The sequence below is a fragment of the Centrocercus urophasianus genome, unplaced genomic scaffold, assembly GCF_019232065.1.
Source record: "Centrocercus urophasianus isolate 14NV4802_14NV808 unplaced genomic scaffold, USGS_Curo_1.0 seq_34, whole genome shotgun sequence".
In the NCBI taxonomy this organism is placed as follows: domain Eukaryota; kingdom Metazoa; phylum Chordata; class Aves; order Galliformes; family Phasianidae; genus Centrocercus; species Centrocercus urophasianus.
Window position 1 is genome coordinate 4,816,129 of NW_024884911.1, and position 27,624 is coordinate 4,843,752.

The 27,624-nt window shown below is 52.2% G+C and overlaps 1 protein-coding gene across 5 annotated transcripts in view; it reads left to right on the top strand.

The window, feature by feature from the left end:
* The first annotated feature begins 684 nt into the window (after positions 1 to 684).
* Positions 685 to 27,624, top strand: part of NTNG2 (netrin G2) — a 38,840-nt gene continuing 11,900 nt past the window's right edge. For 2 of the 5 annotated variants that reach the window (XM_042830705.1, XM_042830704.1), the window contains exons 1-5: positions 687 to 846; positions 3,316 to 4,408; positions 16,272 to 16,915; positions 25,797 to 25,969; positions 27,567 to 27,593. In XM_042830705.1, the coding sequence (XP_042686639.1) occupies positions 4,196 to 4,408; positions 16,272 to 16,915; positions 25,797 to 25,969; positions 27,567 to 27,593 (1,057 nt within the window). In that variant the 5' untranslated portion in view covers positions 687 to 846; positions 3,316 to 4,195. Of the gene's footprint in view, positions 847 to 3,315; positions 4,409 to 16,271; positions 16,916 to 25,796; positions 25,970 to 27,566; positions 27,594 to 27,624 lie in introns of all 5 variants that reach the window. The other 3 variants (XM_042830703.1, XM_042830702.1, XM_042830706.1) reach the window with 3 other exon arrangements.

The following is a 27,624-nucleotide window of genomic DNA, read 5'->3' on the forward strand; positions in this document are numbered from 1 at the left end:
ACAGACCTGCACGTTTACCAAAGGAAACCCAGCTTCGTTAAATCCCAGAGTGCATCTCCATCATTACCAAAGCATTTCCCAGCCATCTGATTTCCCCATCCCCGAGTCCCTGCTTTGTTTATCCTATTAATTCCAACCACCCCCTCTTCCCCAGCACACGCAGCCTCGCTTACAGCAGCTCCGCCAGCAGAACCTCCCCAAAATATTCGGGACACAGCGTGGATATCTCACACGTGTGGGGAAAACCCTCGTGACTACAGCTTGTTCCTCGGGAAAACATGATCTCATGATTATTATTTCTTAAAAAGAAAAGGGGTGGGAGGAAAGAAAGGAAAAGGGGGGGAAGAAGGAAAAGGGGGGAGGGAGAGGGAAAAAGGCAGGAAAAAGAAAAGAGGAAAAGGTGGGGGGAAAAGAAGGAAAAGGAGCAGCGCAGCCACTTCCATCATCTCTCAGTTCTCCGTTCCCCGCCCGCCGCTCTCCAGCCCCGCACCGCGCTGATCCCGCAGCCCCTCCGGCCCCCCCCCCCGCTCACAGCCTCCCCTTCCCCGGCTGCTTTTCTCCCTCCTCCCTCCCCTCCCCGCCCGCATTTCCTCCCTGCACCTTTAAGAAGCACATTGCTCGCCGGTGGGATGGTGTGTGCTAAAGCTGCACAGAGGAAGTTACGCAGTCCGGATCAGGCACGGAGATAAAAGCTCCGATTGTGAAAGTGATAGCAAACGGGATTTCAGCCTCGGCATTAACTTGGGAGGGGAGCCGGGCACCGCAACGAGCTCCCGGCCGCCCGCCCTTGGGGCCCGACCCCGGAGTTGGCCGCTCCTCGGGAGCCCCGAGCCGCAGAACCCCCCGGTAAGCGCTGAAAGTTGGGGGGCGCGGGGTGGGGAGCGGGGGCTGCGCCCGGTGCGGCCCCGCAGAGCTGCGTTGTGGGTGCGGGGACGGGAGATCCACCGCCGCCCCCCGCGGTCCCCTCACCCCCATCTTCTCCCCGCCCTGCGGGAGCGCCTCGCCCCTACGGAACGGGCGGAGGGAGATCAGCTTCGGATTCTCCGCTTCGGAGTTTCCAGCTGAGATGCAAAGCCGGAGATGCTCGCGGCACGTTTCCCGTTTTCCCCACTTTTTTTTCTTTCTTTTTTTTTTTTTTTTAAGCCCAAACCTTGAATTCTCGTAACGCGCAATGAACCCCGTGGCATCGCTTGGTCGGGAGGCACAACCGCGTGAAGGAGCGCGGCTGCCGTAAGCGAAATTGCACGGGTTTTCCTTCGGGGAACGCGGCGCTCCTCTGGGCTTTGCCGTATTCCGACAGCTCCGTCACAGCGGTGCTCCCAACCCCGCTGCTGGGGATGCGGGGAAGGGCTCTCATCGCGGGGAAGGGGAGGGACGCGCAGCCGAGCTCCGTCGGCGCTGGGGTCGGTGGGGACGGCGGCTGGGTTTTATTTTCGAGGCAACTTCCGAAACTGAGGACTCCTCTGTTGAGTTTACTTTTGTGTCCTTAATTCCAGAGCAGCTCAGTTGTTGCTCGGCGCTGTCTCTTGATTTCAATTGGGTGTTAATCCAATAACAATAAAAAAAGAAAAACAAGGAACCAGCTCAGCCGAGAAACAATCTCATTTTGTGTTTTTAATACTCTGGCTATCAGTCCCTTGCGAGTGCTGCACACGCCTCAAAGAAAACAGAGAGCACTGATTGTATTTGTTCCCACGAACTGCAGTTTCTTAATATCATCGGGCAAAGATTTATTTGCTCGGTGCCAAACCAAGGCGAGCAGGGCAAAGCCTTCGGGTCAGAAAGTCTCTCTCCCCCGGTCGGGGTGTGCTGGTTCATCTCGGGGCCGCCCCGAGCTCCTATTTCTGCAGAGGGTCGGTGCTGTCGGAGCGCTGCACCGCGTGCCTGTGCCATTGACCGCCTCTCAATTCCCAGGCAAATTACCTCCCTGGGAACCTACAACATTTAGCAAGCGTAACAAGAAACTAATAGATATTATAGATCTTCTCTTCCTGGGTTCTTCCCTGACAGCCGTTCAAGTGCAAAATAGGGTTTTACGCCTATGAAAATAGATCCATAAACGAACCAGCGGTAGAGCCCTCATTAAAGGCGCTGCATCCCAGGGCTGAAGTCTCACATGCTGCAGTTGTTGGGTGCTTGGCTGGGACTGCTTGGATGTAATAATGAGGAGCTGACTTATTTTAACTGCAAAGACAGCTCTGATGTCAGTGGGACTTCTAAACACTCTGTCACGCCGCTTTCATATTTTTACTACATTTACTCATGATGTAAAAATAGCAGCCAGTCTATTCTTTCTTTGGGAGTTTATTCAGGTCCAGTGCGTCTGTAATAGGCTCTTCTTTGAGAGCCAGCGATGAAGCATGAGAGATGGCTGCTCCCTTCTGAACTCATTCATCTCAATCAGAGATCTCTCAACCAAAGACTGGGGGAAAGGGGGGCAGTGGCACAGCACTGCGAATCCCCCCAGCGTGGATCGATGCACCCGCTAACCTGGAGCCTCTGAGCCTTGGTGAGCTTCGTGAGAAAGCAAACGTGGTGCTGAATGGAGGAGACACCTCCAAATTGTGGGAGAAAAGTTGGAGGAGCCAATAGAGAGGGAATTACCAAGAGCCAAGTCTTTGCTCTGGATGTCTGCCTCCCACCTCTCCTATGATGCTTTCTCTCCACTGCTGGCCGAGGGTTCTGCTCTCCTTTTTCAGTTCTTTGTCATTTGGTTTTGCAATTACTAACGATTCGTATAGCTCCAGTGGAAAGACAACAAAACTGCAGAACTGTTGTTTTCACCTGAAATGACTACTGAGAAGGTCATTGCTCCTTGTACTGGGTAAACCTTAAGTGTTATTAGGACTTTAAATTGCTTTTTATTAAACGTTATTGTTCAGATAAATCATATGTGGGGATGTTGGACTGTGGATGCGTTTCCCCAGCTGTCACATTTATTTGCTTATCTCAAGACGTTCAATTTTCTGTCTGTCCCCAGTCTGTGTCTGCATATTCTCCATCTTCTAATGACCTCCAGCTATTTCTTGATATTATTTGAAGACTCATTAGGGCTGTTGTTGTCCAGCTGCCATTAAAATCAGATACCTTAAGCGGGGGAAGCTCTCCTTCCAACCTCCCAAACAGCAGAAGAGCCATAAGCATCTTACTATGGATTTCTTTTTATTAAAGTTGTATATCTCCCTTTTACAGACCCCGCCGTGTGTCTGGGATCACAGAGCCAGCTGAGGGCTGTGTTTCCCGTGGGACCCTCTGGCCTCATTGCTCCAGATGCATCCCCTCTCCCTCCCAGCTCATTTGTCTTTCAATTTGCAGGTGCAGCCCGCTAATGAATTCCCCCTTCGCTCTGACCATGAGAGAGGGACCAGACCTCAGGTAGCAGCGTGGCTCACAGCTGAAGGTTTGGGAACCCGATGCTCCATTGCCAGAAGACACAGACAGGTGGACAGACGGGCGGACAGACAGACAAACTGCACGCGGTGCCTCCCAGCGCCGCAGGAGCAGAGGACGGCGCTGCCCATCGCGCAGACCCCACCGATGCCACCAACCAACACAGCGGCTCCAACCCCGTCACCCCTTGGGAGAAGGGGACTGTAGCCCCAAAGCTCCTCTCTGCCACCTCCCAGATGCTATGGTAATTTGGCACATTAACGTCCCAAAGCCCCAATAACTGTCAAAGCAGACCCACAGTTTAAGGCGCTCTACCCAGTGACGCGTTTGCAGCAGACAGGAAGGTCGAGGAATACCTGATCCAGCACCATCCCGCAGCCTCTCCAATTTGCTCCTATCAAATTTCATCAGCGACTCAGAACTTGATCTTTCTATTGATTGACTGGAGTCACCTCTAGATATTTTCATGCTGATTTGGAAGCTCTTTCGTACGACAAAAGAGGGGAAAGAAAAACAAAAAAAAGATGAGGTTAAGGAAGACTTCTGACCACTGAGCAACAATCCCAGCCAAAACTTTCCCAAGCAAGTCATCTGCAAATCTGGCTTCAGTGCAGAGAGAAACTTTCCACAGCCGAACGCAACGTGGGATCACTCCTGTCCTCGCCCTGACCTCCCTAGAGCGGACCATCTGTAAATGAGGAGTTTCCATGCTGAACCTGAGAGCACCTCCTAGCCCAGCAGCCGCCTCCCCCTGGACTCCCAGCACGTCTCCAGCCCAGGGCACTCACGCTCGGCCGCAGCTGCCATGCTGTACCTGCTGGCTCTCCTCCTGCACCGTCTCCCCTTGGCCATGGGACAGTATGACATTTGCAAGTCCTGGGTGACCACCGACGACGGCCCATCGTGGGAGTTCTACGCGTGTCAGCCCAGGGCCATGAGGATGAAGGATTACGTGACGGTCAGAGTGGATCCGGCAGGAATCACATGTGGGGACCCTCCGGAGAGGTTCTGCACTCATGTAAGTATTTCCCTCCTTGCTAGATGGGACTGCGTGCGGGTGGCCAGGAAGAGCATCCTGCTGGGTGCTGCTGGAGGGACACCTTCACTATGGGCGGTGATGTTGGTGTCACACTGAGCAGGGTCGGGTGGTGGGAAGTAGTGGACTGGTTTGGGTGGTGGGGTCTGAGATTCAGACATACCCACCCAACAGTGAGTGCATCACCTGAACTTCGCCGAGCACGGATCGCAGAATGGCTTGGGTTGGAGGGGACCTTAAAAATCATTGAGCTTCATATGATGCTATGGGCTGGTTGCTTCCCATCAGCTCAGGCTGCCCAGGGCCCCACTCAGCCTGGCCTCGGGCACCTCCAGGGATGGGCACAGCTGATTGGGATGTCACTGCTGACCCACCCCAAAAAGCTGCCAAACCTGGGGCACTGTGCCAGTAACACCCGCACAGGGCTGTGTTCTACCCATGGGGAGCTCAGAGTGGCTTCAGTCCACTGATGTCCCCAAACCCCAGCTCTGCCTTTGCCCTACGTGAAAAAAGCCTGCCGACAGACACTTGCCCTTGTAGTTAAAATCTTTTAACTTATTTTCACTTAAATATTAATCATCACATTTCATTCTGTGCACCACAAAGCTCAGCAGGAGCACCTGATTTATAATTCACAAGGCTTTGCATTGGTAAAAAGAGTTCAGAGGTCAAAGCAGAGTGCAGCAATGTGGCCACAGCATCCCCTCCCACTGCCAGTGGTGACAACTCAGCCCCCAGTGCAGGGAGAGCATCCATGGGGGGCACCAAGTCAGTGGTGCTGGGGAAGCACCACACTGCAGTTAGCAGTGCAAGAGGGAAAGGAGGCCAACTTTCTGTTGCCAGCGTTGTCCAGGTTTGTACACCCTATGCCTCAGTTTCCCCCTGGGAAAGTCCCCCAACTCAGGGCTCCCCATGAAAAGCCAAGAGGAAAGCTCTGATACACCGTGGGATGTTGAACACGGAGACCATCCCCACATGTCACCACTATTTACCCCATTCTGCCCAACCTGCGGGGGCTCATTGAAACCAGCGCCGTTTCCCCTAATTCCAGCAAAGCAGCAGCTTTTCCTTTTAAAAGATAGTTGGAAAGAAAAGCTTAAGCCCAAGGATGCCAACAGAACTGTTAACTCTTGGTAGGGCAGTCCGGACTTCCACTTATTTGTCTGCAGAAGGATGAAAGATGAACAACAGATCGCTTTCTGCTTTGCTTGCTCTTTGCAAACTCCCTGGCTGACGTTGCTCGGGGCTCCAGCTCCATTGCCCTCCTCCAGTAAAAGCCACCACTCAGGATCAGCTCTCTGCCTCCCCCTGTTCAGTCAATATCCAGCTGAAACCCTTCTATTCTGGGCGCCAGCAGCATTTCCTCGCAGTGTATGACAGCACATGCTGCACCACGCACACACACCACATACGGCTGTGAGTGAGAGCTGCACCAACACACAACATGGATTCACCTCTCCCTGTCCCTGCCTGGCACTGGGGCAGAAAACACAGCAGAATCCCAATAGATTCCTCGAGAAAAGGGAAAACAAAGAGCATTGCGTGTTATTTTGCAGCCCGCTCCACTGCCTCTCCCTGTCCTGTTATCAATTCCCTTTGTGTTTTGATTATAGTCCCATAACAGGTGAGCTCCCATATGAGCCCAGCTGTCCAGCAGAGAATTTCTTAGGCTGACTATTGCTTTCTTAGTGGCTTTCAAAACAGCAGGGTGCTGTCTGTGAACTTAAACCAGCACTGCTCAGAATTAACCCTAAGCACAGCACCACAGGATGGCTGTGCTGCTCAGACAACTGAAACCAAAACAAAAAGACACCCAGACACACAGTGCCACACAGGAGGTGGGCAATGAACCCATGGCTGGAGGCAGCACCAGGACCCCGTGGGGCTCTGAACTTCCCAGCTATGCCTATAGGGGATTACACAGCCCCCAGCACGTTCTGCTCCAGGAGGTGTGGGGGGATGTGAGAGTTGTTTGAAGGATCGTTTTCTCTCTTTTGCAGCAATTGCTGGTCGCATTGGGCTGCTCTGTTCTGGCAGTTCAATGTTTTGCTGCTCATTAAGATTGGGAGCTTTGATTTGTCCCCATCTGTTGAGCTGTCCCCTGGCCATGTCAGTACCCTTTTGGCAGCATCACCTGGAAACTGCATCGTGCCTTCACTCCTGACAGGGCAGGGACAGACAAGGAAACAAAAGCTCGAAGGCATTCCAAGTCACCTCTGAAAGCAAAGTGGGAAAACAGCAGAGGTGTTGGCAGCAACTGTCCCGTGGCAGTTCTGGGAGATGGAAGCAGTTATTCCCAGGCGTGGGGATGGCATTCTCATTCAGTCGATGCTCTTTGATGCAGGGTGAGCTCTCAGCCCATATCGATGGGTCAGAGGTATTTTTATTTAGCATCAGCATTGTTTCATCAGCTAATAGGGCTCGTTGACTTTGGCATGGCTACATGAAAGGAAGAGGCTTTATTTATTCATTACACATTGAGTCGAGGTTGACGTTTAGTTTAATTCTTAGCTAAACTTTTCTGAATGACACGGGCTTATAAGGCTTGTGCTAAAAGCTATTGCTCTTACTAAACAGGATGCTAAAATTGGAAAAAGCAGACAAACTTCTGAGCACAGGAGCTCTTTCCTTGGACTTCTCAGCTCCGCAGCCACCCCAGGAGTCAGGATGAGGGAAAGGAAAATCCCTTCCAGGAGAAGTGGATGTTCTTCCCCTGCAGTGAATCAGCTCACCCTCGGTCTCAGCAGGGCCGGACTCAGAGCTGGCTGTGCCCTCCCTGCATGGTGCCCCTGGGGACAATCGCTGAGCCTCAATGCCAACTCTCAGCAGCACAGGAAATCCACTCCCAGGTGTTAAAATGACCCCTCAGTCAGGGATGGGATGCTGCTTCTTTGTCACATCTGTGCAGTGCAGGGGCCCCATTCCCCGCTCAGTACTCCAAAACATGAACACATCTGGAAAATCCACCCCTCTCCTAGGAGGAGTGCCTGGAACTGGGAACTGCTGCTATTTGCAAAGCTTCCTTAACCCACACCTGCACTCCTTTGCAACACAGGAGGAGGACTGGTGCCTTTCGGTCCCCCACCCCCCTCTTATTGACTCCCCAGCACCAGGGCTCTGCACAGAGCACCTCTGCAACCTGGGTCAGCAGCTCCCTGCCCTCAGGGTCAGACCCCTGGGCCACACAGCATTGCTGCCCAACAGATTGCATGCTGCCACAGAGGCCATTCCAGTGCAGCAGGATCTCAGTGTTACAAAAGCAGAGGCTTTCCAGAAAACAAGAGAATACAGGCTCAGCTTCAAATTAGAGAGTGCTGAGCAAACAGGATTTCTTCCCCCCCAGTCTGCAGCAGTTCTCTTAAATGCCCGATTCGGGATTCATCACGCTGCATAGCAGGATGGTGCTTTCCTAACAAGAGTCACTTCAACGTGCTGATGGAAAAGGCTCAGTGATAGAACCCAGACTGTCAGGTAGATTTAATTGGTACAGCGAGCAGAAAGTTTATTCCCACCTTGAAAGGGATGAGAAAGACTGAGCTGCTCTCAAGAAGAGCTTTGCTTAAGCATGGCATGAAACAACCAAATGTTGTATGCTTTGCATACAACAGCAAAAGTGAGGGCAGGAGCCCAGGCAGCAGGTAGTGCGGGTGCAGGGCTGCCCAGCACCATGCTCTGCTCCCCCCGCATCAGAGCACTGCAACAGCACCTCTGTTCCTCACTCTTCCCACCCCCAACATTCAGCTCTGCCCTCCCCCATTCAAACTACCCGGACCTCTTACAGAATAAAATATTAATGGCAGCGTAGCAAGCCTCTCTGCAAAGGCTGCATGTATTGAGCTCGCAAGGCGCTCAGGCTTTTAGAGAGCAGGACACTTTTCCTACTTCCTAAGCGTTTTCTGAGTCCTGAATCAATAATGCACTCCGGGTCCAGCAAACAGGTCGCTGCCGTGCTGCTGGTAGGGGCTGGTTGTGCACAGAGCCCTTGCTGCAGCAGGGCACAGGACGGGATGGGGCAACTGGATTCACAGACAGCCTGCAGGGATGTGCCTTGGGAAAAGCAAAGCTTGCAGCTCCTGGCGAGCTAAAAGCAGTCACCAAGGTTAAACCTGTGCATCCATGCATGCATGCCCAAGTCTGCAGGTTGAGGGCCCCCAGCTCCATGCCTTGCTGGTGGATCTCATGCTTGAGGTCACCCCTTAATCCACAAACCCACCAAAGGAACAACAGTGCAGCCCCATTCCAAAGTGAGCCTGGCCCTGCTCTGCAGCATGGGGTTATTACAGCTCAGCAGGGATTACCAGGTCAGAATGAAGGAGCGCTCACAAACGATGCCATGGGAGGAGGCCGGGCTGTGTGCTGTGTGTATGCACCCAGCACAGATTATCTGCTTAGGAGTGGAATTTTCCATGCGTCGCTTAACCCTCACATCACCCACATTTGGGCTGCACACACAGGTTTGGGTCCAAGGTGACACTGCAGTGCAGCTGGGGCTGCTCGGGGCACCCCATGGGTTTGGAATTGCCATCACTTCTGAATGCCAGTGCTGTGCTGGGGTCCTCCTGCAATGGGTCACCCTTGCAACGGGCTGAGCTCAGCCAGGTGGTTAGAGTTTGTTGTGTCAATGGATTTTTCATCCATTACTGCCTGTGAAGGGATCTCTGTGTGTGTGAGCATTGCTATGAGGATGGGCAAGGGACAGGGGTCAGCCCTGGTGTACAATGGGCAGTAGTTTCCTACCCCTCCCTTTGCACTCTGCTGTCCAGAGTTGGGTGCAGACCCTTTTCACGTGGGGTATTGAGGAGACTGTGGGGAACATTTCCAAGAGTATGGGGTAAGAGCTGAGGTTTCCTTGCTCTTTACACTAAGGCTCAATTGAGGAGCAACTAATACTCAACTGCCCAGGGTGTGCTGGGTAATGCCAAACCCCACTCCCCACTCTCTGCCTGCCTCAGTTTCCCCAAGAGGGGATGGGATGGAGTACAGCCCATCTGTTCCAGCATTACACCATGGCTGAAATAAGCATGAGATGCTTCTGGAATTCAGAAACAGATCAGAGGGGGAAGGGGAGCAGCAGCCAGTGAGCACGGGTTGCATCTTCTCTCTTGCAGAGAGATGGGCCCGAGGGAGCAGCAAAGCCTTGAGCAAGGAACGTGCTGCTCAGTGTGTCTGCTGCTGGCCAAAGGAAAGAGGCACGCAGCAAGGCATCAGGCTGGGCTCATCCTGCACACATTCTGCTGACTCATGGGATCCTGAACCCTGTGTGCATTCTGCTGACTCACGGAATCCCAAATCCCACATGTATTTGCTGACTCATGGGATTCTGAATCCCAGATACTTCTGCTGACTCATAGGATCTAGCATCCTGCAAGCAGAGAGTGTCCTAATGCCCAGGGGTGACCTTGCTCTGACACCCTGAGATGTGAGGGTGGAAAGGAAGGGAGGGAGAAATCGATGCCCCCAACCACTGCAAGATGGAGTGGGGAGGAAGAGGGAGTGACATTTGGCTGAGCCAGAATTAGCACAGATCTGTGGAGGGACCCCATTTCCACCCTATTAATAATTCATGCTAGCTCTGTCTTTACCTGCTAATAAACAGGAAACTGCTTGTTAGGCAGGACGTTCTTCTCCCCTTTTGCCTTCCCTGCCCTAAGCAGAGCCCATTGCAAGCAGCTAAGGGAAGGGAGGCAGCAAGCCAACATCCCCACACAGTGCCCATGACACTTGCCATGTGGGGCAATCATTGCAGGAGGAGCTCAGGTGCTCCCCACGCACCCTACATTCCCTTATCCCCAGCTACGCATCTCCCCTCTTTTGTCTGCCCCACTGTTGGGCTGTGTTGTTGCAGACACATGAGCAGGGGCTGCCTGAGTCCAGCGGTCAATCCAGGATCTCAGATGGGCATTAACGAGCCAGAATAAACTACTCCAAGCCCCCTGCCCCTAAATCTACAGAAAGGACAGGGAGGATAGATACCAGAGCACAGGTTCCCCTTGGTGTCACAGCCAATGGAGACCATCCCATCATTTTACAATGAGAAAATGATCCTGGCACCAGGACACAGTGCATTGGAGCCAAGAAGCTCTGTCCTCCAAGGGCCACTTGCAGCCCCCAGGACATGGGGCTCGATGTCACCACTGCCTGCAGCCCAGTAAGGTGCGGGGCTGCCTCATTCCAGCAGCACCTCATAATTTCTGCTCAATTATTTCCGTGCTCCCAGACATCGCTGCTGCTGAGTTGTGCCACTTGCCAGCTGTTGGAAATAATCGCTGTAAATTAATTACGGTTGTTTCACCCCTCTGATCCCTCCCAGCCCCCACGAATAGAGTGAAAATTAATTGTCAGTGAGTATTTCCAGTTCTCTGGGAGTCGCATCCCGGCCACTGGCAGGTTACGGTTTGTGCCCTGAAGCGTAAGACTTAATTACCCACTGATGTTATTTTTGATCAAAAAATCACCGTGTCTTTCCATAAATCCAGACAGAGATGTTGACCCCTCAGGTCAAGAGGGGCGAGAGTGGAAATGCCCAATAACATCTTCAGGACAATCCCAAATATCCCCTCGTGTAAATGGGATTCTGGTTGGGAAGCGGTTGCATCATGAAATAGATACTGAAAAAAAAAAAAAAAGAAACTGGGAAGTCACTCAATGCACACATCACACAGAAAGCAGGTTTAACCCCATGTCAGTGCAGGGGATGAGGACAGTTGTCACTCAGCTGGGACGAGGCCGCCTGCCCGCGGGGAGCAGCGGATGGGGCCGTTAATCCGGGGATTAATCAGGGAACTCGAGCGTAAAGAGCAAAACGACAACAAATGCTCCGCAGCCTCCCTTCCAGCTTTATCCCACAGCACAAACAAAACCCGACGCCGTGCTCCACAGGGGAGCCACGAAATCAAACTTCGGGTATCTGCACGCGGAGAGATGAGGACAGAGAGATGTCACCTCCGCCCACTGCGATCACCCCCGGCACACGCCGTGCAGGAGGTGTCCATCAGCACTGCTGGGCCATCTGCTGCCACCCAGGGCTGCTGTGGGTCGGGGACCTGTCCTCCACCAGTCCCACCGGTGACAGGTGGCCTGCAGGACACCCGCAGCTCGGTGGCATCAGAGCACGGTGGGGACATTTGCAAGGAATCAGGTGCACGCCAGGATTTTGCCGACACGGTCGTTCTGCAGGGTCGGTTGGTTGGAAATCTGATACCAACCCCAGCACTTTGTTGCCGTGCGAGGCAACGTGGGGACAATGCAAACCTAACCAGCTCATCTTTAAGCTGAAAAATCAAAGGCAGGGTCATAGGCACGCTGCAGGGAGCTGAAAGACCTTGGGATGCACCTGAGAGCTCCTTAAGATGTCTGGAGAGCAGCGGGGAGAGGATTGTCACCGGGTGGGCGGAGGTGACATTCAGCCCAGAGCTCCTGGCTGTTGGGTGAACCTGTTCACCAGAGGCTTGTCCCATCTGCACAGCCCACAGGCAGCTGGAGCCCCTTCGCAGGGTCTTGAGTGCTGCTGGTGGTGGAAGGGGCAGTCATGCTGCCCAACCATCCCCTGCTCTTGCACAAAGTGTGGAGTCAGTCAAGGTCTGAGAGCTTTCTGAGAGCCAGTTTTTGGGGAAAATACAACGTAAGGAGGAGTACAACGTAAGCACGTGAGAAAACTGCATGACAGCATGGACCTTTCTGCCCAAGAAAGGTATTTAATTTCTTTCCCCTCAGATAAAAATCTTCTTAGAGATAAGCCAAGGATTCCTCACTCCAGCTGAAAACACGAAGTTACAATATCTGGAGCTACTCCAAGCTGGTGTGACATTGCTATTATTCTTATTAGGATACTGGTTGTAATTAAAGACAGGTTGATCCCAGCATGACTGGGATTCTAGCAAAGGTCTTCACCTCAGCACCAACCCAATCGAGCAGAGGAGACCCAGCAAAGCAGCAGCTCCGTGGGGTCCCCTGGCCAAGGCACCAGCTGAAAGCTCATACTGGGTTACAAGAGCAGTACAGACTTTCACATTGTCCTTTTATTGTTCGTTGTTCAAATCTTTCCTCTCCTGCCTTTAATATTACTAATGTTATTACTGCTTTTCTTCACGGTGCAGCTAGTGGTTGTAATTTCTTTCTAGCTTCCCTTTGGCATGGAGATCTACTAAAAGCTGCAGCTTTATTTCTGCCCAGCTTCCACCATTCACAACAGATGTCTGGTTTGTTTAAAATATTCAACAGCTTAGTGATTAATCAAGCAATTTCACCTACAAAAATATATAATTTCATGCTATGAGGCTTAAAAATGGCATTATCTGCCAGGAAAATAAAGCAAAACAACTTTGTGCGCTCATTAGGAGCCCTAGCAAGCAGGCAGGCTTTGAGTGGGGCTGTTTTTCCCATTCCCTCTCTCTTGGCGGAGTGGAAAGCAGCTCCTCTGCAGCACCCTGGATTCCTGTTGCCCCTGACACATGTTATTTCTAAAGAAATCCTAGGAGGAAATCCCCAGCTAGATCCCTGCTCTCATCTTCAGAAGGACCCTTGTGCAGCATTTCTGCAGAGCACAAATGGGAAACGAAACCCATGGGCTGCAAGTCACCAGCATGGGGGCATCTCCAGATGTGCCACCCCCAATGGGACATCCACCTCTACCCCCAGGATGTTTGTTCTTTGGAGGCACATCCCTTGCCACGGTGCCAATGGCTGTGACAACCCGCCCTCAGCTTTTGCCACTTCTCCCCAGGGCTTTGCCAGTTGGGCTGAGCTCAGGAGAAGAAATCCTGCAGCACTCCTTGGTGCACACGCAAGAAAAGAGCAGCCAGAGCTAGGGACCTGCAGCATCCAGCTGCCGTGAGGACATTCACGACTGATTTAATAGCGTGAGACTCTAAGTGAGCTGCTTTATTTTAAGTGCACGAAGACCAAGTTTCCCTAGCTAATGCATTCTGACTTTTAGATTGAAGACGTAAATATCTTGAGACTTTGGACAGATTCTTTGGAGGACACATGGCTTGGATAAGGAAACCAGATTCTAAAATAATACCTGGAATTGTTTCAACAGAGCTATAACTGATCTTACCAGGACCGGCGGAGCAGCCAAATTACGGCCATCTGTTTCCGCTCCCCCCTGCCCTCCCAGCTGACTCGAAACCACCCCACCAACAGAAAGTGCATTGAGCATCCCAAGGAGGAAGGACATTTCAATAAGCCAAAAACCAAAAAGGAACACTTCATTTGAGCAGAGGAAGCCATGGTGGCATGACTCACTCGGTGGCTTTTGAGGCTCTTCCCGACTTCCAGCACTGTCACTTAGAGGTTATTTCCACGCTTGCCCTGTTACAACTGAGCAGCAATTGAGCCACGTGCCACCCCGGGGTGCTTGAAGACTAATTTGGGCTCACTGTCTGCTGAGCCATGTGCAGGCACACGTTTGGGTGTACAGGAGCCAGCAGGGATGGTGCACCTCCATTTTCTGTTTTCGGGGATGAGCAGATGGGAGACATGCTCTGTTCCTCCCTGCCTGCACCATGGCGCGTTGCATTCATTGAACTCCCATCGCTTCCCCTTGCTGCTCCTGCGAAACCTGCCCCACTCCATGCCACCATCCATCGCCACAGCTCTGGGCCAGGTTTTGTCATTGTGGTTTGATTGCAAAGCCATAGAATCATTAAGGCTGGGAAAGATCTCTCAGATCACCAAGTCCAACTCCAATCCACCGTGCCCGCTGACAACATCCTTCATAGTTCTAGAAAGCATCCAGGGACAGCCCCTCCACCTTCCCTTGTGCAGCTCAGCTACCAGGAGCCTTCAGAGAAAGCCTCGATAGGAGCATCGGGATGGCCTTTTCAGGGCTGTCCTATTAAGCCATTTGTACGACCACATTTGCAGCAGAAGCATACTGCAGCACAATATGTTGCCTCAGCACAGGAAATGCAATCAGAGCCCCCATAGCTTCAGCTGAGGTGCGTTTTTCTTCCTTTCCCGTCAACCACCATAAAGCTGTGCTAAGCGGCAGCCGCATCCCCCAGCAGGAAGCTGTGTCTCATTAGCAGAGGTAAACAATTCCTCTGAATGTGACAAGTCAGGAGAGCATATTAAATATGTCAATACCTAATTCTTTTACTCCCTGCTCCAGCACAGCGTGTTGCAGCAGGAGGGGACCAAGCACAGCCCAGAGCCCACAGTCAACATCCCCCATTGCAGACAGCATCTCCCCAGTTTTGGGATGGGAACAGTGCGCCTTTTCATCAGCTGCCTCCCCTGGCAGCCTCACGCACATGCACCAAGCAAGGCAGTGGCCACTTGTAGGACCCCTGTGCCCACAGCTGCTCCTCCATGCACCTGCAGAGAGCTCAGTGCTCACACACAGCTCAGCTGCTTGCTGTTCTGTTCAGGGGAGAATTATTGACACCCTTTGGAGCTTTTGGAGGCTTGCTCACATCTAATGCGTCTCTGAGCCACGTCTAGGCAGAGAAACCCATTTTACACATTCAGGATACAGACAGCTCTAAGTAGATCCCAGTACTTCTGGTAGCCCAGTTGGAGATAGCAAAGACCAGATTTTCCAATGCACCTCATGACATACATCTATGTCCATATTCAACGTACACACTGCAGCTGAGAACACCCACTTATGGGAGCCAGAAACTCTCTGCTTTGCCCAGGACACACACTAGATACCCTAAAAGCAGACCACAAGCACTTGGGGTTTCAAAAGATTCACAGCTCAAAGCAGACTCACAGCCAGGACCGCAGGCAAAGCAGCTTCTCTCCACGGAACAGCTCCCAGTCTTACTTTGTTCACATGCTGTGCTCAGGATGACCAGACCAGACCAGACCAGACCAGACCAGACCCCACCACTTTGCAGGCTGCTCACCTCCAGGCATCAACCTCAGTCAGCTCCAGCAGCTTTATCACCTCCTGTGTGATAAGGCATTGGCTGCAGCTGAGCCTGGTGCACTCCCAGCCCAGGTTTGGGTCTGAGAGGGAAGCAAAGAGATGCTTTGTATGCAAAGATTTGCAGTGTGGAGCCATGCAGAGTTTTTCAGGGGTTGATGCTTGCTATAACGCATCCCTGCAGGGGCTGAAAGGCAGGAGAGACCCCAGCTTGTCACAAAGGGCTTTCACACATTCACGAGCAATAAACCCAGCAGTGCAGGTAACCCTGATGTGTGCCTCCAAACCTTTAACATTTTGCTATGTATGACATTCACTGTGCACTCACAGTGCAGTTCAGCACATGGGGACACGAGGAAATGGGGATATGAGCAAAAGGGGACATGAGTGCATGTCATTGTGGGCATAATGGGATGGCTGTACCTTTTCTGCCATTGCACCACACCTCGGGAAGTGCCTATCCCCATGGGCAAAGAGCACAAAGCTCTGCTCTCTGCAGGGCCCTGAGTGTGGATGGGGGATGGGGCTTCTTCCTGCAGTGGTGCTGGGCCCTGCAGAGCCTGGGGCTGCTATCAGGAGCCACTGGGGACACGGATGTGCCCAGTGCAGCTGTGCCTGGGGGCTGAGCTGTTTGTTCTTGTGAGCAAGCAGGCGTGAAAATGGCCTTCCATGGGCTTGTAACTTGGCCAAGCTGAAATGAGGTTTCTCAGGGACTGTGTCAGGGAAAGTACTTTCTATGAAAACCACCCCTGTGTCAAATTGATGGGCCCTTTCCCAAAGGACCTATCAGAGGAAACAGCTCAGCTGTCCTTAGGGCAAAGAACCCTCGCAGAGCCAGGCCTCCAATACTCCAGCTCAGCTGAGCAGTCAACATTTACCAAAAGCACCAAAAAACAGGAATGGGGCAAGTAGGGTCTGGCTGGGATGCCCAAGTGTCGCCTTTTCTCGTGACCATTGCTGTTGTTCCAGGAGAACCCGTACCTGTGCAGCGACGAGTGCGACGCCTCCAACCCAGACCTGGCCCACCCACCAAAGCTCATGTTTGACAGCGAGGACGAAGGCTTGGCCACGTACTGGCAGAGCGTGACGTGGCGCCGGTACCCGGAACCGCTTCTGGCCAACATCACTCTGTCCTGGAACAAGAGCATCGAGCTGACGGACGACATCGTGATCACCTTTGAGTACGGCCGTCCCACCATTATGATGTTGGAGAAGTCTCTGGACAACGGGAGGACTTGGCACCCGTACCAGTATTACGCAGATGACTGCATGGAGGCCTTCAGCATGCCAGCACGGAGGGTCCGGGACCTCTCCACCACCAGTGCCAACAGGGTCCTCTGCACGGAGGAATATTCCCGCTGGGCGGGCTCCAAAAAGGAGAAGACCGTCCGCTTTGAGGTGAGGGACCGCTTCGCCATCTTCGCTGGCCCCGACCTCAAGAACATGGACAACTTGTACACGAGGCTGGAGAGCGCCAAGGGGCTCAAGGACTTCTTCACCGTGACCGACCTGAGGATGAGGCTGCTGCGACCGGCACTGGGGGGCACCTACGTGCAGAGGGAGAACCTCTACAAGTACTTCTACGCCGTGTCCAACATTGAAGTCACTGGCAGGTAATGGCCGCTGTATTTCTTTGTATATCTCTTCTTGGAGGGATGAGAAGAGGTTTACTGATGCAGAACTAAGCCACCAGCGTTGATGTCAACTGGTAGATGATCAGCGTTCCTCTCTCTAATATCCCCTTTCCCAAGCCAGGGCAGCATCATTGTCATAAAAGAGATGTGTCCTTGCAGGGAAAGGCTGAAGCACCCCCAGGGATGCCCTTTGTGGGGGGGAGGAATGAGGCTTTCCCCATTAAATTCCATTGGTCCAAGGAGGATCATCCTGGCTCAGCCCCAGCTCCAGCCAACAAGCTTTGGGGAGAGGCCAAAGCCAGCACCAGCTCTGGGGCAGGGCTGGGCAGGAGGGGATTTGTTTCTCCTGCTTTTTATTTCTCGTTTCTCTGTGCAGTGCCATATGTTATGTTATGACATCAACCGAAAAAGCAAAGTAAGGTGGAAAAATGCCGAGATGGCTGATTTCCCATCCAGCTTGTGGATGCAGCTTGTGTGAGACTCAGAGGCGAGAGGGGAAAAATCTCCCCATCACCCACCACTGGTAACAAGAATCTCCACAGCGACAGAGGAGCCGTTTGTATTGCTTCCAAACTGTTTGCTTCTGAGTCTCACAAGCAGAAATGTTCCGCAGGTGCCGCCGAGGCTGGCTTTGACTGCACTCCAAGGGAGAGGAAGGGATGGAAGAGCCCTTTATTTCAGCGGGGGGTGACGGGAAGGGCAGCGGGAAGGGCTGAGCAAGCAGCCACAAAGCAGGCAAAGGCAGATACAAGGCCAGCACGCTGCCTTCCCTTTGACTCCAAGCATGGTGGCTCCTTGGTGGCAAAGCTGCAGCGTCTGGTAGGCAGCACTGAGCAGACAGGAAGGGTTGGAGTGGATGGTTGGACATCGGGGCTGGTCAGACTTCGGGCTGTTAAAGGGATGCAGAGTTTTCAGCTCAGAAAGCTGTAAATGAGGATGTGATATCAGATGCCCTTGTGCAAGGACCTTTGGCTTCTGAGCTTGGAAGGTGCTGTGCAGGTAACCAAGGACTCATTGCTGTGTCCACAGTATATTTGGGATTCTTGATGCTTTAGGATATGTGGTAAAATAGAGATGTTACTATGTGCTGTAGGGGCTGTGATGGCCCACGGCTGCCTGTCCCCACAGATCACTTTGCCTTTCATGCCTGCCTTGTGCAGAAGGTGTCCCTTCAGCATCTCTAGTTCCTGGCTACAATGCTGAGATTTCCCATAACCGAGCCTCTTGCTGCCTGTCAGGTGTCTTCCTTTCCCACCCTGTCCAAACCTCACCACGTACCCTATTATAGCAGCAGAGATTACTTTGAGAGAGAAAACCCCAATAAATTTTTGTGAAAAGAGTCAAATAGAACAGGGGAGGAACATGGTGTGGGGGTGGCACAACCCCTTATGAGACATCAGAGACTCCACATCCACCCACACCCCTGGGCCAGTGCAATCAAAGAGTGCAAACGTCATGTGGGAGCTGCAATGCTGCATTTCTGCCAAGGCTGGGAGGAGAGGAGTTGGGCTTTGCTGGCTGGGTCCTGGAGGTCTCTAGGGCAGGGAGGGACAGGGATGGAGTTGATGGCTGTCCTGGGCTGAACCCCAAGTGCTCAGGTGGAGCAGCTCTGTGTGAATTCACTCTGCTCTGGTGGTTATTCCAGTACCAGCAAGCAGGGCCTTTTTTTTTTTTTTTCTTTTTCTTTTTTTTTTCTGGAAAGCAATCTAATTCGAGCTATAAGCAAAGCCTGTTACTTGCAGGGACTAAGACCAAATTAAATCTTGTGTGCGGTCCAAGAAGGGGTGGAGTATTGAGATGAAGAGAGGAGAAATCAATGCAAACTGTGGAAGGAAGGGAAAGGATGTGTCGTTTGGGATTCACCACTGAGGTCGTAGGAGATGAGAGGGAAGATGATTCTGAATAAAGGCAAAAACAGCCAGAGGATCCCAGCTGAGGTGCAGAGGAGCTGGTGACCTGCATATGAGAGCAGCCCAGGGCTGGATGGAGGAGCAGTGGTGCATGGTGGTTGTCCATGGCACGCAATGAGAGATGTCCATCTCCAGTTGCAGCTCATAGTGAAGGGAAGAGCAGAATGCTTTGCTGTCAGGGCAGGCTACAATGGGTGGTACCTCATGCTGGTGCAGTGCCATCCCAGGACCTCATCCAAGCACACTCATCCTTCACCTCCCTCTGCTTCCCATCAACAAAAACTGCTCACCACAACCCTGCAGAGCTCTGCAGAAAAGCAGAGTGATGGAGCAAAGGACACAGGGAGAAAAGGGAAATACTCTGCTGCCTTCCTTTCTTTCATTAGCCAGGTTGGTGGGGACCCAAGAGATTGACAGGACCTGAAAATGGAGTGAGTCCTGAGGGCCCTTCCTGATGCTGCTGCTTTGCACTCTGTCTGCATCTCCTGCAACCTCAGCCAGGTGGCATTTCTCCTTTCAGGGCTGAAGGTTTATTTTTACTGTCTTTCTTTTCCATATCTTTTTCTTCTTCTTCTTCTTCTTCTTTTTCTTTTTTTTTTTTTTTTTCTCCTTTCCTTCCATCCTGTCCCTATTGATCTGCAAAGTAACTGGAGCTGCAGAGGAGTCAGGACAGGAATAGACACGACAAGCCCTTGGCCTGTGTGCTTGTGCTCGTGTGCGTGCCAGGCGTGCGGGTAAGGGAAGCAGAAGGGCTTTTCCCCACAGATCTCTGCTCACTGCTCATTGTAGGTTGGAAAGGACCTTAGAGATCATCCAGTTCCAATCTTCTCCCTGGTGCAGCAGTGAGCTCGGTTGTTTTCTTGAGAGCGGGTGGATGAGCTTTTCCTGTCTGCTGGGACTGGCAGAGGGAGATGAATTCTGTCTCCATTACACATCATGTCTCTTTGGAGTAATCTTTTCCCCTCCATAACGTCAGTCACCACAGTGCTCAGTGGGGCACGCTCCATCACAGAGACATTAATAAGCTGTAATTGAAGCTAATGTGCCATAGCTGGGACACATGGATCCAGTTAGGAGAAATCAGATTGAGCAGAAGCGAATCAATTTCAGAGAATTTCAACTTCTCAGAAAGAGCAGTGTTGCACTGGCACAGCTGTCCAGGGAGTGATGGAGTCACTGTCCCAGACATCTACCAGAGCTGTGGGGACGTGGCACTGAAGGACGTTATCGGTGGGCACAGTGGGGTGGGTTTGGGTTGGACTTGGGGATTTGAGTGGTCTTTTCCAACCTTCATGATTCTGTGATTCTACTTTCCCCCGTGATCTGACCCAGCAGCTCACAGCCAACCCCACCCACACTCAGCACCTTTGGGAAGACCACAAAAACCAGGTTGAGCACAGCCCCCATCACCCCTGCTCTGTCCCACAGCCCCCAGCAGCCACGCACCGGTCCCCAGAGGTAACAGCATCCTGGTGTCAAGGACGGCCAAGCCTGCGCCAGCGGTACCATGAGGTCCTCATTCCGTCCTCATCTCCATGCCAGGCAGCCCCAAGAGCTGGAAGGATGAATTTCCCTGGCACTCACCCAGGCTGGAATTAGCTTCAGTTCAAGCAAAACCTTGCTGTTGGTCATATAGTTAAATTAAGTTAAGGCACAGCAACTGTTTGCTTTGCTTTCCTACAGTCTCGTAAAAGGCTTTACTCCCACGGAAGCTTGCTGGAAGGGAACGAGGCAGTTAGGGACAAATCTCCCCCTGCACCCAGGCACTGCTGACACTCTGTCAATAGGCAGATGCTCCAGGTCCCATTACCTGCTCCTTGCTTAGTTTTGTGAAGGTTTTTATTTCCACCCAGGTTTTTTTGCCGAGCTGTGTCCAGCCCTGAGCAGATAATAGAATTTTGCCAATAGACTGAGAAGGTGATGTATGTTAAAGCACTTAATATAAAGAGACTTCTACAGGAGCCCAAATCCAATTTGGCCAATGAACTCAATTGCAAGCGTTATTGCATTCCAGGAGAAAGACCAAGAGCATTTACACACATTACTCTGCAAATATTTATGGCCATGTATCGCTGCGATGTCCTCCTCACCCTTCCTCCCTTCTGCTGCCTGACCCCCTAACGGGGAAGCTTGGTTTTGTGTTTGCCTTTTTAAGACAGCTTTGAATGTAAACAATGCTCCACCAGTCAGCAGGATCCTGACAGCTGGTGAGTGTCAACTTATTTCAAATAAATAGCCACTTGAATGGGAACAGCCAGCTAGCACGCTCTCCATTTTGGCATCTTTTAAATTGTCTCCTCTTTGCAACCCAAACCTCAAATCATTTCGAAGGGCAGTGAGCAGGGCTCCTCCCCTCATCAGTCCCCACCACACAACCAGAAGCAAAAACCCGCAAGGAAAAGGAACCACTCACAGCACGTCCCTCTGTCTGAACCCAGAGTGTTTTTCTTACTTGCTCATTTTTTGGCTCTACAAAAAGCAGCAAAACCCCCTCTCTCCCTCCCTCCCCGCTTTGCGCCGAAAGCAGCAGAGCATTAAGATGTCTCTTCCTCCCTGTTTGGCTTCAACCACAGCTCAGTTACACTCCTGGCTTTGCTCCTGGGTGAATGAGCCACATTTGTCCTATTCTGTGTTTGCATGGCCCCTTCAGCCCCGCTCTGCCCAACAGGTCCTCAGCAAGAGACGGTGCCTCTTACATAGACCAGCCATTAGGAACTATTTCTCCTTGCTTCTGCATGCACAGATGGGCCAGAAGCAATCCAAGCTGAGCACTCATCGTGCTTTGCCCAACAGATCTGCTCCATGCTTTTGCTGAGCTGCCAAAACAGTCACAAAGGAGCAGGTAAAAAGTGGGTGAGCCACAGCCAGGCAGCTGCTGGAGCGTGCTGTGAGCATGGTTGGGGATGACAATAGAGAGAGGGGAAGAGTTATTCATGTTTCCCCAAGAGCAGAGATCAGTTGAAACACTGTTCTCCTTCGGGATGGAGAGGAAAGAGCTCCCTTCAAACACAACATCCCATGAGACTCATTAAAGGCTCATCAATTACAGTGAGAGCAAACAATTCAGGGGAAAGCGATCATAATCCTTCCTTTGGATGGCAGTCATTAGCAGCTTTCTGCTGTGTTCTATCTTTCCCCAATGCCAGCTTGGGTAAGCAGAAAGGGAGCAGGGGGGCACAACTGCCAGCCCAGAGCACAGAGAGGAGAGAGCATGGGAGCCGGTGGGAGGGGACCAGGTCTCCACCGCATCCCTGTGCCACCTGCAGCAGCATCCTCACCTCGAGCACAGGGTGGAGATGACAGCATGGGCTGGATCAGAGGAAAAGAGAAGTGGTCGCACACCATCATGGCTTTTGCTGCCCCACGTCTTTGCTCATTCAGCAAAGAGGTCAGGAAGGAAAAGAGCAAAGAGATGTTCCTGAGTTTTGTGCTCTTCAAAACGCAGCTATGAGCAGAAAAGCGGTTGTGAAACACACAAGGATCTTCGGAAGGGAAGGAAGGGCTGAGAGATCTTTTAAAACTTGTTTCTAAAGTCATTGGTAGTGAAAGCTCAGGGGAGGTGGCTGCTTTCCTGCACCCACCCGCGGGCTGTGCCTGCTCCCACAGCCTGATGTCTTGGCACCAGCACACTTCCAGCCGCTCACTGCTGTGACCTCCAGGATGCTGACTTGGGGAAACGCAGGGAGAGCTGCTCTTTATGGCTTAAAAAAAGAAAAAAAAAAGAAGGACACTTTCTGTAAACTTTCCTTGGCTCTTCAAGCTCCTTCCCATTCCCTGGTGGAGGCATTGGCAGCCTCCAACTGCTCTGCACCACTTGGAGAGAAGGCAGCAGCCAAACGACCTGCACTAAGGATAAACTCATAAATACCCTATCTGCACACTGCAAACTGCAGCGTGTTGGGCCAAGTGTTGCTCTGGCAACTTTTGCTGAGGTGTGGTGTGAGCTTGCAATGCAAAAGGCAGCTGTGTTCACCTCCCAGCAGCAGAGCTGGGTGTCCCCAGATCACTGAGGGTGCTGTGTTCCCCTTGGGTTTGCTGTCACCCACCACGGCTGCACCACACGTAGGCTCTGAGTACTCACCAAGAACTGCTGCCATCACTGCTAGTCTGGAGCCATGAGCTGGAAAGGAGAATAGTGGAATAGAATCACAGAATCACAAAGGTTGGAAAAGAACCTCTAAGAACCCCAAGCCCAACACCAACCCCAGCTCATGCCCACTGACACATCCCTCAGTGCCCGTGGTTCTGGAGCACCTCTGGGGACAGTGATTCCACCACTCTCTGGGCAGCTGTGCCAGTGGTATCCAACCAGAATAGAGTAAGAACAGCCACCAGCCCTCCAGAGCACCCCGTGCTCAGCTCTGTGCTGCAGGCAGAGCAGTCAGTTCTGGACTGAGGCCGCAGCTGCCTTCACCATTGCAGAGCACAGGTGTCTGCCCCACTGCTGCTCTTTAAGCCTCATTGCTAAGTTGCTCCTAACCTTTCCCTTCATCCTCTCTTTCCTGAGATGGCTGCACGCCCGGGAAAGAAGAGAAGAGACGAGCAGGACGAGCAGCTCCCACCCAGGGGACCGGGTTAATGTCATTTTCTCCTGTCTCCACCAGCTGGATCTTGGCTGGGGAACGATGCTGAGCACAGACTGGCAACGAGAGCATGTCCTTGGGCTGGAGGCTCAGAGGGGGAGGCAGGAAAGCCTGGGGAAGGGGTTAAAGCTGAGCCGCAGAGTGGGGAAGTCCAAATGCAGAAAGGCTGGGGCAAAACAGGATTGGCAACCTAGGCCAGCTGCTGGCTATTAAATAATGCAGCCTGATTGATTGCTCTGAGAAGTGTTGTGCTGGGGGGTCAGCTCACTGGGGTTATAGTTCCCTGCTTAGATTGATGATCCTCAAAGGTCAAAGCCAGAAAGCAATTCCCCAGTAAAATTGATCTTTTGGATAAAAGCTTCTGCACAGCGGTGACGGGCTGAGCAGTGAGAAATAGGCGAGCCAGGCGAGAAGGGTGAGAGGCTGCCTGTGTTTGCTCTTTATTTAATTTTCCTTGTTTACACCAATTAGGGAGTGAAGCTCTTCTCCGGCAAAGGAGCTTCCGCTGGCAAAGGATCAGACACCGTGCAGGGACAGGAGGAGGCAGCTGTGGCTCTCCAACTCTGCTGCTCTGCTTCAGGGCCCGGTGCGGCTGCAGTGAGGCTCTGACCTGCTTTAACCCCCTTCCTTGCCTGCTGCCTTCCCTCCTCCCCTCCCACTCGCTTATTCGGAAGTGAAAGAAGGAGGCCAGATTCGCTGGACGCTGAATAATTCAGAGCCCAGCTCTGCAGCGCCGATGGCCGGGCATCACCTCTACCAAAGGGCTGAGACAGCTCTGCCGAAATCTGTCCTCACAATGGGCACAGAGCAGCTGAAATGCATCATCCCCAGGTGTGAAACTGCCCAAAGCCACCGCGTGCTTCAGCTGCAGAGTGTGGGTGCTTGGAGGCTGTCTGCTTTCAGCGTGACACAGCTCCTCCAGCTCCAGGCTCCAATGGAGCACACTGAGCATGTCAGCCCCTGCTCCACTGGCATCATTTGCTCCCCTGTTCCCCTCTTCCTTTTTAGGGGCTGTGAAGCTCCCTACCCTGCTTGGCCAGAGCTGAGCAGGTCTGTGCTATGGGGATACTCACCCAGCTTATGCTCAGCCTCTGAGCACAGTTTGCTAGAATTTAGGACAGGGAGGGAGGAAGGAAAGAAATCTTACATGAGGTCAGTGTATCCAGCCATGCATGAACAGAGGCAGCAGAGGCAGGCTCACCACATCAGCACGGTGCCTGGGAGCCTCTTTGGGGGATCCAAGTGCTCCTAGGCATGCGTGGTGCCTGTAGCCAGGAAGGGACCAAGCACAACTCCCAGCCTCATCCACTTTGTTCATTCCTGGGCTGACAGAGCACAAGAAGAAGCAGGCTGTTTCTTCCCACAGCTTCTCTGCGAGCATTTCATTTCCCTCAGCTCTGCAAGTAGCCCTACAAAGCAGAACACATCCTGGTCAGACCGCTCCACACATTCACATCAGGTTCAGCATCACTATTTTCTAATGGTTCTGCTTTTAAGGGTATACATTATTACACGATGGAGAAAGCAGTGAGAAACCATCACGATGTGCTGGGATCCATTGTCCAGAATGAAACAGGATTTTTGGTACCCACAGCACTTGCCCAACTGGCTGAACTGAGTGCTGAGCAGAATCACATGTGAGCTACGAGCTCAGCCTCTGTGCTCTGCACGTCACCTCCCGAGTCTGAGCAAAAGGAGTTGCTGTGCACAGTGATAATTACTCCCTGCACACTGGCCTACAGCTCATCAGAAGTTTGTTAATGTTTGCAGGTTGCTGAACAGTGTTTTTCATTGTTGCCTTCTCCAACGAGGTGCTGACTATAAGGCAGGTTCTGATGGTGATGTTTCCCAGATGTTAATTTGGGCACAGTAGGCTGGCTGCATGAAGTGAAAAGGGGTTTTGATGTGCAGCTTCACACCACAGGAGAAAACACTCTTGAACTGAGAACACTGTACGGGGGTCAAGGGGCTGCCACATTGGTGTTATCTGCTCTCCTCCATCCGAAAAACCAAAGCTTCCTTTCTGCCTCCAAGTAAAAGCCTACATCTGGGCTGACAGCTGCTTGTCTGTCATGGAAATGTAGGGACTCATTCCTGGGGTCTTGGATGGAGACTGTCTTACCATGAAATGGTCTCTGCTCCCAGAGTTGGGTGGGAGGAATAAGGAATCTCTCATCTCGGAATGCATTGTGCAGATCCACGCAGGATATCATAACCCCACAGCACCAAATTCCCTGGGCTCAGTGGAAAAACACCGCAGAAGGAACAGTAGAGGTGTAACCAACCCGGCTTCACCTCTACATTTTCAAACACACTGGGGCAAGGACGAGGTGCAGCAAAACTGACATCTCTCCTGTCTTCTTCCAGGTGCAAATGCAACCTCCACGCTAACCTGTGCACCTTCAAGGAGGGCAGCCTCCAGTGCGAGTGTGAGCACAACACCACAGGGCAGGACTGTGGCAAGTGCAAGAAGAACTTTCGCTCCAGGTCTTGGCGAGCAGGATCCTACCTGCCCCTCCCCAACGGCTCCCCCAATGCATGTAAGTAACCTGCACCTCAGCCTGCACAATGCCCATGGATGGGAGCAAGCTCTCATCTTCTCCTCCTCCATCTCAAAGCAGTGCAGGGCACTCAGCTTTCAGAAGGGAAGCGAGGATTTACCTGTGGTGCACAGAGAAATGAGAACGGATCCGGGTGGGCACGAAGGGGATCTGTTGGTGGGTGGTAGGTCAGTGGTGAGTCCAAGGACGACTCCATTTAGACCTGTACAAATACGGTCCAAAGCAAAGGTTTGTGGCTTTGTAGCAATGCACATTACTGTCCCTTGGAGAAAATTATTTGGCCACAGTAGAGCCTTGGCTTTCCCATAGCCTGTGAGTCTAGTGAAGCCGGCTGCAGGAGCTGCACGGCAGCTATCTTGGCAGATTTCTGGATCCTGTTCTGTGTGTGTCGGCGTCACAGGCAGCGCTGAGAGCTGCAGTCCCTCTGCTCAGCTCCAGTCTCATCCGATTGCTGCAGCGACACAGTGACAGAAGTGAAGGTGCGCAGATTAGAGAAAGGATGTCTACCCACCATCCTTCAGCCAGGGAATTGGGGCAGGAAACATCACAGATGGGCCACTTTCTTCTGGGTTTCCATCCAGTCCACATCAACAGACTTGTTTAAATGTCACACAGCCACAGTAGCCCCTTCGGCCTTTCAAACAGAAGCTTTGAGCATTACCAAAGAGAATCTTTTCCCTCCCTCCCCCCAATTTTTTGAAAGATTTATGTGCTTTAAGATGATCAAAGCTGAAATCCAGGCTCCGAAGGCCGTGACGGGAATGTTTTGTGTGTGCCAGGGATGGTAGACGAGCAGGTTCTTTGAAAGGGAACGAGCTTGTCAGCTACCACCAAGCGGCTGCATCGCTTCAAAGGAGACTGGGAAAGTTTCTGGTGTTGACAGGCACAGACATGCTGTTCTCTCCTTTTCCCTCCCCTCTGTTCCTTGTGTCTCTTCCTATCTCTTTTTCTCTTCTTCTCTTGTTTTTTCCCATTCATCTCTCTCCCCATCTGTCAATCAGTCTTCCTTCTTTCCCCCCATCTCTCTGTTGCTTCCTCCTCCTCCTCCATCACCATCCTCTTCCTCTGCAAGAGAAACTGTTCTCCACAGCCCTTTCCTCTTGGAAGCCTTCCACCAGTGGCCCCCTGCTCTGTGTTTGTGCCAAGCTGAGGCTTTCCATGCCTTCGGGTGGCAGATTTGAATCTCGTGGCTTTGCAGCCCCCTATGGGAAGGGCACTGACACTCTCCCGCTGAGGACTGCCTGGATGCTACAAACTGGTCCAGACCCTGCAATCCACACTTAGCACATGGAACCTCACAAGATGCGCTTGTCCTTCACTGGGCATCAATGGTAGGTCAAGGTTAACAGAAAACCTTTCAGCAAGGACCAAGATGGCTTTTGTACGCCATGAGAAAGGTGTGTGATATCAGACCCTGGACAATCTCCTCTGTGCTTTGACAAGAGCAGCTTTTAAGATGATGCATCAGACATATTTGACTACGAGCAAGGCCCCTGCCAACGAATGGCTGTTTGGTCTCTGTGCACCTGTTTGATCTCCTGCTCCCAGTGACCTGTTTCTCCTTGTTTTTTTCCAGGTGCAGCTGTAGGCTCAGCCGTTGGCAGTAAGTAAAAACGTAACTGAAATGCTGGCAT